Source organism: Tachypleus tridentatus, chromosome 3 (assembly GCF_004210375.1).
Source record: "Tachypleus tridentatus isolate NWPU-2018 chromosome 3, ASM421037v1, whole genome shotgun sequence".
Lineage (NCBI taxonomy): Eukaryota > Metazoa > Arthropoda > Merostomata > Xiphosura > Limulidae > Tachypleus > Tachypleus tridentatus.
Genome location: NC_134827.1, coordinates 36,765,455 through 36,779,474, shown reverse-complemented (window position 1 = coordinate 36,779,474; position 14,020 = coordinate 36,765,455). Strand labels below are relative to the sequence as shown.

Here is a 14,020-nt window from a genome sequence, read left to right as displayed (position 1 = left end):
AGACCCCACAACATTCTTACAGCACGGATACAAGAAGACAGTTTATATATATATAAATGTCAATATATGTATCTGCTTATTTCTTGATCAGTCAGTACCAAACCTTACATACAAAATGACACAGGATGAGAAGAAAGGTCAGACCCTTCTAATGCCATATTGACAGAATTATTTAAAACAAGTCTATCTTTTCAGTATTAGTAACCTTTATGTATTTTTATTGCATTTTTAATGTCTATTACTTTAAGAACAAAAAAAGGTAAAATTTCCTATTACTTGTTACAAATGTGTTTTTATTTCACCTGTCCAATGGATGGGTACTGCAGCTAAGATAAAACTCAAACACACAAATACTTTAAAATTAAAATTAGTTTAAAAGTAATTCTGCAAGCACTCAAGTCATTCACTTGCATCAAATATTACAACATGTTGTTTATACATAGAAAGTTAAATGAATAGCTTGAAACTTAAAACCTCTAAAATTAAAAGAAACTTTAAAATACAAAAATTATATTTAAGTAAAACCTTGTCTTAGGTCCCACAAACCTGCATCTTTAACTTGAATCATATAAGAATGTTTGAACTTTTCCCCAGTTCTAACTAAAGGCTTACACAACTCACTGCTTTTACAGTGAATGTGGAAGCAACTCAAGTCAAAGAAAAACACCACATCACATGATTCTTTCACACAACAAGCCTTGGTACACTCTAGAAGAGTACGAACACTTATTTTTTCATACTGTCCAGCTGATAAGTTTCCTTGTGGTGTAACTGACTGGTGGATAAAGAATTGAGAAGATGTTGGACTGGACGTTGGGCACTGCACTTCCAAATAGTTATCTAACCAAAAGAAAAATAGCATTTTCAGATAACTTTGAACTTCTGACCACAGCATGCTATCTACGTAGACCACGACTAATAAGTAACCCAATATGAAACGTACACATCTTTTCATAAGGAAAGAATGAATTCTTTCTCAAAATTGTAGAAAGAGTTCATTTCACTTAAATATTTGTGAAATTAAATATACCTTAAGCACGAACTATAGCTATGAATGTTTCTCAGACAAAGTATGAAGATGTCATATTCTAAATGTAAAACAAGTGAGGCACATAAAACATTATAACAACAAGATTGTCCCAATGACAGAATTATAAACTTCAGTTTTAACATGTTGTAAAAGGTTGTTCTGTGTAAAGTACTTCTTCATTCCACATAAACTTTTCTTGGAATAATTTATAAACAAGAATACAAAGCACTGCCTGATTCCACCTCTTGGAATCATTAGGTACCACGTAGCTCTATCCTATTGTCATCACAAGAGTTTTAAGTTAGCCTTAATTTCTTAACCACATAAAATGTACCAAAGATCCCTGTTGTTGGGTGGTGGTAGGATTTTGAGATTTAGAAACAAATAATTTAAATATTATTGAGTCCACTACCCCTGGGATGGGGTAACCTTTATTGAGGGTAACCTAGTTGATGGACATATCATTTGCTGTAAAGAACTTTCTAATATACTATTATCATGTTGTATATTAAAAACATTACCACATTAAAGTTTTTCTACACTAACATATCTAACAATTTAAATAAAACTTTAAATATTTATTTACTGCTTACAACTGTTTACTCAGTTATATATGTATCTACAAGATTGATATAAATCATGTATCTAGTGTAATTATATATGTATCTACAAGATTGATATAAATCATGTATCTATTGTAATTATATATGTATCTACAAGATTGATATAAATCATGTATCTATTGTAATTATACATGTATCTACAAGATTGATATAAATCATGTATCTGGTGTAATTACACATGTATCTACAAGATTGATATAAATCGTATCTAGTGTAATTATATATGTATCTACAAGATTGATATAAATCATGTATCTAGTGTAATTATACATGTATCTACAAGATTGATATAAATCATGTATCTAGTGTAATTATACATGTATCTACAAGATTGATATAAATCATGTATCTAGTGTAATTACACATGTATCTACAAGATTGATATAAATCATGTATCTAGTGTAATTACACATGTATCTACAAGATTGATATAAATCATGTATCTAGTGTAATTACACATGTATCTACAAGATTGATATAAATCATGTATCTAGTGTAATTACACATGTATCTACAAGATTGATATAAATCATGTGTCTAGTGTAATTATACATGTATCTACAAGATTGATATAAATCATGTATCTAGTGTAATTATACATGTATCTACAAGATTGATATAAATCATGTATGTAGTGTAATTACACATGTATCTACAAGACTGATATAAATCATGTATCTAGTGTAATTACACATGTATCTACAAGATTGATATAAATCATGTATCTAGTGTAATTACACATGTATCTGCAAGATTGATATAAATCATGTATCTAGTGTAATTACACATGTATCTACAAGATTGATATAAATTATGAATGAAGTTTAATTACACATGTATATCTAATGTTGTTGTCAGTATTGAGTGTTTACCATAAATTTACAGCTTGGACCTATTTCATTAAACTACACATTTTGTTACAACTTATAACTATTAACTCTCTCTAACTGCCAAATAGTGATATTTTAAAATTTAATAGATGAACAAAATAGTCATGTATAGGAGAATGGTTTCTGGGATACGATCATCTCCAAGAAATATAACTACCACCGAAACTCAGGATGAAGATGAAGAAAAATTCCTACTTCAGCACTAGTTGGTTACTACCACAATTGTAAGGAGAAATGCGATTACAGCTTGTGATATTTTAGAAAAGAAGAAAAAATTCTCTATGTACAAATGTATTACAGAAACTTGGTGTACGTACTTGCAACACTGATAATAAGCCACGTAGAAAAGCTTAGTGCATATTAGACCTATGACCCACCTTTAAGCCTGGGATTTACAGATAAGACTAACACAGGAAGTAGGAAAAGCAGGAAACTCCTATTCATGGTGCTAACAGGACAGTGAAATTTCTCTTAGGACAGGCTCAAGAAGAAATAAAAACTCAGGTTACTGAAAAGAGAACAGAGTAATCAAAATACACCGAAGCGTAATAGTAATATAACATTTATGTATAACGTACCATGCTCAAGAGAAATAAGATTCATTAGAGACATTTTGTTGAAATGACTTAACTACAAGTCTAATTATTAAGTTCCTGTCACACACATTTTTAGAGGAACACTACATATTATGTTGTACTGTTCAAAACAGTGTTCTATATATTAAATTACACTTGTGATATAAATGATTTTTTATACCTGCACTGGTTAGATTGTGTAATATGAATAAATATTAGAACATCAAAAGAATTACTTTGTTATACAGTTACCACTTCTCGAAGCATTTTGTCTGTTTCTTACTATCAACAAAGAAATTTCAAATAAAATATATTTATTTATTTATTTTTCTTCATTGAGAGAAATAGAAAATCAATATAAATATTCTCTGTATAAATAAAAACAGGAAGTAAAACTACTTCTCATGGTTAGTTAATAAAACAGGAAGTAAAACTACTTCTCATGGTTAGTTAATAAAAACAGGAAGTAAAACTACTTCTCATGGTTAGTCAATAAAAACAGGAAGTAAAACTACTTCTCATGGTTAGTTAATAAAAACAGGAAGTAAAACTACTTCTCATGGTTAGTTAATAAAAACAGGAAGTAAAACTACTTCTCATGGTTAGTTAATAAAAACAGGAAGTAAAACTACTTCTCATGGTTCAGTTAATAAAAACAGGAGGTAAAACTACTTCTCATGGCTCAGTTAATAAAAACAGGAGGTAAAACTACTTCTCATGGTTAGTTAATAAAAACAGGAAGTAAAACTACTTCTCATGGTTAGTAAATAAAAACAGGAAGTAAAACTAACTTCTCATGGCTCAGTTAATAAAAACAGGAAGTAAAACTACTTCTCATGGCTTAGTTAATATTTGCAGGAAGTAAAACTACTCTTCATAACTTAGTTAATATTTGCGGGAAATAAAACTATTTCTCATGGCTTAGTTAATATTTACAGGAAGTAAAACTACTTCTCATGGCTTAGTTAATATTTGCAGGAAGTAAAACTTCTTCTCATGGCTTAGCTAATATTTGCAGGAAGTAAAACTACTTCTCATGGATTACTTAATATTTGCAGGAAGTAAAACTACTTCTCATGGCTTACTTAATATTTGCAGGAAGTAAAACTACTTCTCATGGCTTACTTAATATTTGCAGGAAGTAAAACTTCTTCTCATGGCTTAGCTAATATTTGCAGGAAGTAAAACTACTTCTCATGGATTACTTAATATTTGCAGGAAGTAAAACTACTTCTCATGGCTTACTTAATATTTGCAGGAAGTAAAACTACTTCTCATGGCTTAGTTAATATTTGCAGGAAGTAAAACTTCTTCTCATGGCTTAGCTAATATTTGCAGGAAGTAAAACTACTTCTCATGGATTACTTAATATTTGCAGGAAGTAAAACTACTTCTCATGGCTTACTTAATATTTGCAGGAAGTAAAACTACTTCTCATGGCTTACTTAATATTTGCAGGAAGTAAAACTACTTCTCATGGCTTACTTAATATTTGCAGGAAGTAAAACTACTTCTCATGGCTTAGTTAATATTTTCTCTGAAATTTATTAGTTTAGAGATGTTATTATGTTATAAATGTTATCAAATGTAAATGATGGAACTATGCATCATGTCAAAATACTAAAAAATTAATTGATGCAAAGCTTCATTATATGAAAAAAAAAATCTGTTTTTTACTAAAATATGCCTCGAATTTGCTAATGGGAAATTTGTTTTATCATGCATGAACTGTTAGATTTGTGTACTTACTATGACTTGTTAATGACTTGAATTTGCTAATGGGAAACTTGTTTAATTATGCATGAACTGTGAGATTTGTGTACTTATTACGACTTGTTAATGACTTGAATGTGCTGATGGGAAACTTGTTTAATCATACATGAACTGTTAGATTTGTGTACTTATTATGACTTGTTAACAACTTAAATTTGCTGATGGGAAACTTGTTTTATCATACATGAAAGTACAACAAAATAAAATGAGGACATGACAAAGTCACGAACATGTAAATTCTTAAACCATCGACTCACAAGATGGAAAGATGATCATAATGGTCCAGAAACAAATTAACAGGCCAAGCTGAGCATTTAATATTCACTAGATATGTAGCACTGTGCTTACTGCCGACAGAACAAACACAGTTTGCAGTGTAGGTTATATCACTTTCCATCTGATTTACTTCTTAAGTATTAACCACACCACGTTACAGGACTTACACCTGTAGGTGTCATTTTTTGATGAATCTAAAATATATCATCAAATCAGTCTCAATTAACTTAACAGTCTTACGAAACTGACATAGAAAACTGTGACAGAACATGCATGTGTGCATTGCAAGTGCTGGAACTAGATAAAAAAATGATGTGCGTGTGAGTAGTGTGGAGGGACATGAACAATGGATCCTCTGACTGACAGTCCTGCAAGCTAATTACTAGGTCATGCTCAGTCCATTGCAATTATAATTGTGGTTGGACAAATACTAACATTCAACCTGTATAACACAACAGACTGAACCATAAACTAAGAAGTATTGAACCCAAATTTAATTAATTTTTGTTTGCAGCATATACTAAAGACTGATTCTTTAAAGAAAACTCTTTATATCACAACTCACTAGTTAGAAAAGCAAAGAATGTGGATGTGGATGGCTTTTTTAACAACATTTATAATGTGACCAGTTGAGATTCTGAGATCTCGTTCCGTTATTGTTCTCTCATTCTAAAACAATCTGTCAGTAAGCGACGGGAAAAAAAAGTCAAAATGTATTCTAGAGACAGCAGGTATGGTTATTAAAAACTTTAATTAAAATGCGGGACAGTGTTTGACCTTTTTAGGTCACCTTCAGGTTAACAAAGTATTATATGCCCGTTACTTGGCGTATGTCTTGGGGACGAGAGTGTGAAGGGGTACAAGATTGTAGGGAGCGCTGAAGTTAGATGTTAGGTTATTAATTAATATGGGTATAAAGGTGATTCTCTATAATGGTTTAATTTGGGTTCAAGTGCTTGTACAAGTGTTGCTTCTCTGATTTTTTGTTTCTTTGTGGAGAAAAGTCATTTTGATTACTCTGAAGTAAAAATTTATGGGCATGAGACAGACATTTGGAAAGATATTGTTTCTTGCATAAAAAAAACAGCACTGAAATAATAATGTAGGTGTCACTACTGATAAAATGTTTCAAGTCTTTGCTGAATGTTTAGCTGTCATGAACTATTTTATTCTTGTTACCAGGAATTTTAAAGTCCAAATATTAGTGTACCTTTGTAAGGGGTTACAGTAAGATTTAATTTGTAGTACTGGGTTATTACTACAAGTAAAACATCAGTATGCTAAACTCTTATCTAGTTTAAAGTAACATAAGATACAATTTAACGCTTAAAGTTTTAACACTTGTTTTGTTTCCCGGGACACTAAAGAATCAGAAATCACTTGGTTCACATATTAAACATGGTTTTGAGATATTTCTATGAATTACTGGTCTAAACTGAAACAATATTTGTCTCATCTGTAGATTGTAAATTAAATAATTATCTAATTCACTTCTTAGTTCAGCAGTTGCAGTGTGTTACAGTTTACTACAGATGTTGTGACATAAAGATAGTGTTTTGAAACAACACAGGACCTACTAGTCCATCTCAGCTGTTCCACTCTATAACATTAAAATAAACAAAGAAACTCAAAGCTAGCCCTTATCTTTCATATACTTAGTTTTTTTCTTAAACTTATTTAAATGTATTGCCTCCACAACATCTAAAGGAGACCCATTCCAAAGGCCAACTTGCTTGTTTGAAGAATGAGACTCTGATCTGAAAATGACTTGTACTCTACCAAAATTTATACTTGTGTTGCCCTAGTCCTACTGTTCTCACCATTAAGTGTGAAAAATGATGATACATCAACATTATCAATTACCTTTACAATCTTAGACACCTTAATCAGACTCCCCTAACTATTCTTTTTTCAAGAGAAAACAGATTAAGAGACCTCAACCTTTCCTTATAAAACACCCCTCCACATCCCAGGAACTATCGTCTGAATGCTTTCTGACAATTCAATGTTTTTCCTAATGTAAGAGGTCAAGACTAAAAACAATATTCCAAATGTGACCTAACCAGTAACGTGTACAAAAAAACAGTTAACATTTTTATACTTGTATTCAATTTTTCTTTAGACACAACCTAAACTTTTATTTGTACTACAACTAACAACAACACACTACTTGATGGGTTTAGAGACTGATAAACTTTATTACCGAGATTCCTTTTGTTTGTAACATTGTTAAAGTTATTCCCATCTAAATTATACTTATAATTCAAACTGTAATAATCCACATGCATTATTTTACATTTATTATAATTTAAATATATCTGCCATTTATTTGCTCAACTCAATAAATGATCTAATTCCTTTTGTAAAGTAGTAGCATCCTCTTCACAGATAAAAACACCTTTATATCATCTATAAGGTTAAGTAACTTATTGACTATTCCTTCATCTGTATTATTGATATAAGTCAAAAAGAGCAAAGGCCCCAAAACTGAGCCCTGAGATACCCCACTTGTGACCTTAATCCAGTTTGACAGAATTCTATTTGTAACAACTCTGTGCTATCTTCCATCCAGTTAACTAACTTATCCCCCACACATATAGGCATAATTTGTTTTACAAACCTTTTATGTGGTACCTTGTTAAATGCTTTCTGAAAATCTAGATACATCTAATACACACCAATTACCCTCATCAATATAAGCAGCAATCTTTTCAAATAACACCAAAATATTTGTAAGTCAAGATTTTCCCTTAGAAGCCATGTTGAATACTCAGTAATATTCTAAACACTGTGAAATGACTTTCACAAAGATCTTTAACAGACTTTCCAAACCTTTACCACAACCGATATAAAACTAACGAGTCTATAATTACTGGGACAATTTTTACCCCTTCCCTTCAAAATGAGGAGATGCAAGGTTTTGTTGTGCCAAGGACTGATCATTAACCTTGTTCAAGTATGTGTGTAAGTCAACTAATTAATGTTTAGGATGAGAGTTATCTAGTGGCTCAATTGGTGGAGTATTGACCTCAGAATAAGTTAAACCAAGGACATCAAGTTCAAACCATAATAAGGGCATATTTCTTAGCATTCCAATATGTTACATGTAAAGTTATAAATATAAGCACAATGCAAGAGGCCACAAATTTAAAACAGACCTAATAATTTTGTTCAACTATTTTTAATTAAATATAAAACTGTGAAAATGGAATGAGTTCTTTAATAACGTGGTATGTATAATCCATTTTAATAAGTTAACCTTTATTAGATAGGTTTTGTGGATGTAAAATGTATAATTTTATTTCTTAATGTTCTAGTGGTTGGGAATGAGATGTACTTGTTATGATCTCATTTGGAAACCACTGAGAGGCTACAGTGTATTTTATATATATTAAAATAGCAAGCAATGAAACTATGAATTAGTATAATGAAACCTATTTAACAGAAGTTACACATGACTTTCTAATCTTACGCATTACTTTTCTAAACAATGCTTAACATTCAGACAAGTCTTACAAAACAAACAAACAAACTTTTTGTCGTTGTAACCTTTCATTTTTATATCAAGTATGTTTTATAGTATTTTAAAAATTACACCACCTAACATTAGGTTGTAAATCCAAGGGTACCATTATACAGTTTAAGTGCAGGTTTTTCTTTTTCTAATGTTAGAATCCAAATTAGTTGGAAGTTGTGTAACTTCAAACTCAAATGGATACGCAAATTCTTAATTATTAGGACAGAAACTGGCTGAACGATAGAAATCATGCTTTTTAACTTAAAACCAGGAACAGTACTCTGTTTGATTCAGTAATACATAAGGCATTTCAAATCTTCAAATAAAATATTTTAATGTTAATTAGCACAAACAATTTCACAACTTAGTAGTCACCTAACGTCGTCACTTACACTAATTGCAATCGAATTTGCTGATACTCTCATGATGTACTACTTACCTGAATTACTAAATATTCAGATTTTTATAACAATCTGCAAACTTACACATAAACAACTATTTTCCTAAAACTGCAAGACATATAGGTACAATAAAATTGCTTTACATATGCGAAACAAACCCTATATTTTTGTGTTCTGAATTCCTCCCATACAACAAAATTAGTGCCATCTAGTGATCAATACTATATGTATAAGCTAACGTTTGTAATTATATAATCGTAAATATTTTAATATGCGAGGTGGTAACTCAAGATATATTATTTAACAGATTGATAAATAATAATAACAATAAGAAAGGACTTTCAATCTCAGAAAAAGTTACGTTTTAATATTTCAACTTACATGTTCATCAGGGTACAACTCAATATATAAAAGTGAGTACATAATTACAAAATTAAGCTTATTTATGAATTGTATTCTGAAGAATTGCACAGAATAATAATGCGTCGCTATATTATGGTTTATATATCTTTATATTAAAATATTTCAAGAATATTACTTAGATTTGTTTATGCATATGATAAATTTAAGAGTTTCTAATATCAGTGATTAGACTGTTGGAGAACAAGTAGGTAAATATAAATAAAGGAATTAATATTGATTTAGGAAATTTATGTAAACACAAATCAGTGCACAACGATGAGTAAACACTTATGAAAATAAAATCAAAATACAACATACTGTGCAATGTAACAAGGTGCATATTGAAAAACAGGACTTTAATTGAATGTTTTTGAAGCACGCGATTGTACTGCGATGCTGGAGGCCCTTCATAGGTTACGTAATTATATCACAAATTTTAGGCCTATTGGTTTCTAGCGTTTTGCCAGCATTTGACGTTTAAGCCTAAACGTTAAACTTTTTTGTTACAAACATGTTTATAAATAAGAGATTTAATATCACTATTTATCAAATTTATAGTCATCTGCTAAAAACATGGATTTTGCTCGCTGTTTTGAAGGAGAATTGTGCCACTTCAGTAAGAAAAATGAAATAAAATCCCCAATGTGAGCGTTTCTCAACTATTTCGGTACCAGGAACCGACTTGCTGCTTCCCTAAACTCTCGCAAGATACTGAAATAAATTTCGATTTCCATTTTTTTCTGTAATGTTTTTTTTTTAATTTAGCACAAAACTACGCAACGAGCTATATATGCACGGTATCGAAATTCGACTTCTAGCGTTATAAGTCCGCGGACATAATTTTTGGAATTACTGGAAACTGCCATGTGAAAGTTACAGTAATTATCTTTCCATAGTAATGTGTAAGAAATTTACCTGGCATTGTGGAAGAATTGCTAGTTGAGGCTCAGCATTTCATGGAGGTATTATATCATCTATGATCAGCTGTTCACGATCGCAGATTCTCCAGTTGCACGTGCATCCCTATTCGATTGTCATTGTTTAATAAAACTAACAATAGTTTTTTTTTTAACAACTTGTCAAAGAGACGGTCCAAGATAATGAAGCTTCTGTTAGTTGTGTATCTATAATAATATTTGTTTTCCAAATCAGAGAGACCTTTCCATTGGAGCGTAGTGGAATCATTACACCTATTAAATTTATAATGTGTAAGTAATTATCTCTTATATGACACGATTAGTATATTTAGAAAATGAAAACAAATGGAGGGATCCAATAACATGTATATAGCGGATCCTAACAAAGAGGCTAATCAGTAAAAGATTATCGAAAAATATGTAAAAAAAATATATTGTTTCTTCTAAACTAAATGCATGGGTATTTTTTACATATTGAAGTAATTCCCAAAAAACACAATCGAACCCCTGATTTTAGCGTTGTAAATTCATAGACTTACAGCTATAGTAGCAGGAGGCCTGCCAACTAATCTTTACCAACGAATAATGCGATTAGCCGTATTATTATAACGTCCCTACAGCTGAAAGGTCGATTTAGTTCATGGACTGGGCTCGATCCCGAGGTTTACAAATTACGAGTAGAATATTCTGGTCATAAAGCCATGCCAAGCATAAAGTAATACGTACATACCCATCGGCATACATCCACAGGAAATTCTAGAGTGGATAAATAACAATAGATGGCAGCGCGATCACAAAGTTTTATAGAGAAACAACGCTTGGAAAACTGTATATGAATTTACCAAACGAAGATATAATTAATAATATAATGAGAGTATTTATCAACTGCATTTAACATTTGTGTTCGGTAAGTGACTAGTTTTATTCGTACCCAATATTTATTATCGCAAACAGTTTAAATCATTCCCGTAAAATTAACACAGTTCCCCCAAAATTAAAGGACGAAGATAGTCGTTGGGTGTTCTCGGTTCTTGTTACCTCAATAGTTAAAGATAACCTGTCGTCTCGGTTCTTGTCACCTCAATAGTTAACGATAACCTGTCGTTGGGTGTTCTCGGTTCTTGTTACCTCAATAGTTAAAGATAACCTGTCGTCTCGGTTCTTGTCACCTCAATAGTTAACGATAACCTGTCGTTGGGTGTTCTCGGTTCTTGTCACCTCAACAGCTAAAGATAACCTGTCGTTGGGTGTTCTCGGTTCTTGTCACCTCAACAGCTAAAGATAACCTGTCGTTGGGTGTTCTCGGTTCTTGTCACCTTAATAGTTAACGATAACCTGTCGTTGGGTGTTCTCGGTTCTTGTCACCTCAACAGTTAAAGATAACCTGTCGTTGGGTGTTCTCGGTTCTTGTTACCTCAATAGTTAAAGATAACCTGTCGTTGGGTGTTCTCGGTTCTTGTTACCTCAACAGTTAAAGATAACCTGTCGTTGGGTGTTCTCGGTTCTTGTCACCTTAATAGTTAACGATAACCTGTCGTTGGGTGTTCTCGGTTCTTGTCACCTCAACAGTTAAAGATAACCTGTCGTTGGGTGTTCTCGGTTCTTGTTACCTCAATAGTTAAAGATAACCTGTCGTTGGGTGTTCTCGGTTCTTGACACCTCAATAGTTAACGATAACCTGTCGTTGGGTGTTCTCGGTTCTTGTCACCTCAACAGTTAAAGATAACCTGTCGTTGGGTGTTCTCGGTTCTTGTCACCTCGACAGTTAAAGATAACCTGTCGTTGGGTGTTCTCGGTTCTTGTCACCTCAACAGTTAAAGATAACCTGTCGTTGGGTGTTCTCGGTTCTTGTCACCTCAATAGTTAACGATAACCTGACAGAAAATTATTTATATACACATATATTAATTTATAAAAAAAATATGGTGTGAATTTGTCACACCAGATGTCAGATGCATACCTTATGTTCCTATTGGAATTATCAGATGCATACCTTATGTTCCTATTGGAATTGTCAGATGCATACCTTATGTTCCTATTGGAATTGTCAGATGCATACCTTATGTTCCTATTGGAATTGTCAGATGCATACCTTATGTTCCTATTGGAATTATCAGATGCATACCTTATGTTCCTATTGGAATTGTCAGATGCATACCTTATGTTCCTATTGGAATTATCTATAAATGTTTATTCACTCAAACATTAAGTTAACCACATGAGAGGTAAGATTTACTACCATTAATCTAGGGAAGACGTCCCTCCACTCATGATACAACGGTAACTTCCCGGACTTACAATGCTAAAATCTGGGGCTCATTTTCCCCCGGTAGGTAGTAGTGCTAGTTATATATATCACAGTATTGTTAGTTATGTATACCACTGTATTATTAGTTATATATATCACAGTATTGTTAGTTATGTATACCACAGTATTGTTAGTTGTATATGCAACAATATTGTTAGTTATGTATACCACAGTATTGTTAGTTGTATATACCACAGTATTGTTACTTATGTATGTCACAGTATTGTTACTTATGTATGTCACAGTATTGTTAGTTGTATATACTAAAGTATTGTTAGTTATGAATGTCACAGTAGTGCTAGCTGTATATACCACGGTATTGTTAGTTATGTATTCCACTGTATTATTAGTTATGTATATCTCAGTATTGTTAGTTATGTATTCCACTGTATTATTAGTTATGTATACCACAGGATTGTTAGTTATGTATACCACAGTATTGTTAGTTATGTATACCACAGTATTGTTAGTTATGTATACCACAGTATTGTTAGTTGTATATACCACAGTATTGTTACTTATGTATGTCACAGTATTGTTACTTATGTATGTCACAGTATTGTTAGTTGTATATACTAAAGTATTGTTAGTTATGAATGTCACAGTAGTGCTAGCTGTATATACCACGGTATTGTTAGTTATGTATTCCACTGTATTATTAGTTATGTATATCCCAGTATTGTTAGTTATGTATTCCACTGTATTATTAGTTATGTATACCACAGGATTGTTAGTTATGTATACCACAGTATTGTTAGTTATGTATACCACAGTATTGTTAGTTATGTATACCACAGTATTGTTAGTTGTATATACCACAGTATTGTTACTTATGTATGTCACAGTATTGTTACTTATGTATGTCACAGTATTGTTAGTTGTATATACTAAAGTATTGTTAGTTATGAATGTCACAGTAGTGCTAGCTGTATATACCACGGTATTGTTAGTTATGTATTCCACTGTATTATTAGTTATGTATATCTCAGTATTGTTAGTTATGTATTCCACTGTATTATTAGTTATGTATATCTCAGTATTGTTAGTTATGTATTCCACTGTATTATTAGTTATATATATCACAGTATTGTTAGTTATGTATACCACAGTATTGTTAGTTATGTATACCACAGTATTGTTAGTTATGTATACCACAGTATTGTTAGTTGTATATACCACAGTATTGTTACTTATGTATGTCACAGTATTGTTACTTATGTATGTCACAGTATTGTTAGTTGTATATACTAAAGTATTGTTAGTTATGAATGTCACAGTAGTGCTAGCTGTATATACCACGGTATTGTT

The 14,020-nt window shown here is 31.6% G+C and overlaps 1 protein-coding gene across 1 annotated transcript in view; it reads right to left on the bottom strand.

Annotated features, from left to right (window-relative positions):
* Positions 1–9,297, bottom strand: part of LOC143246701 (dyslexia-associated protein KIAA0319-like protein) — an 86,579-nt gene extending 77,282 nt beyond the window's left edge. Inside the window, 3 exon segments of the mRNA XM_076493789.1 lie at positions 547–840; positions 2,921–3,051; positions 9,244–9,297. Coding sequence (XP_076349904.1) covers positions 547–840; positions 2,921–2,987 — 361 coding nt within the window. The 5' untranslated portion in view covers positions 2,988–3,051; positions 9,244–9,297.
* Between the last annotated feature and the right edge of the window lie 4,723 nt (positions 9,298–14,020).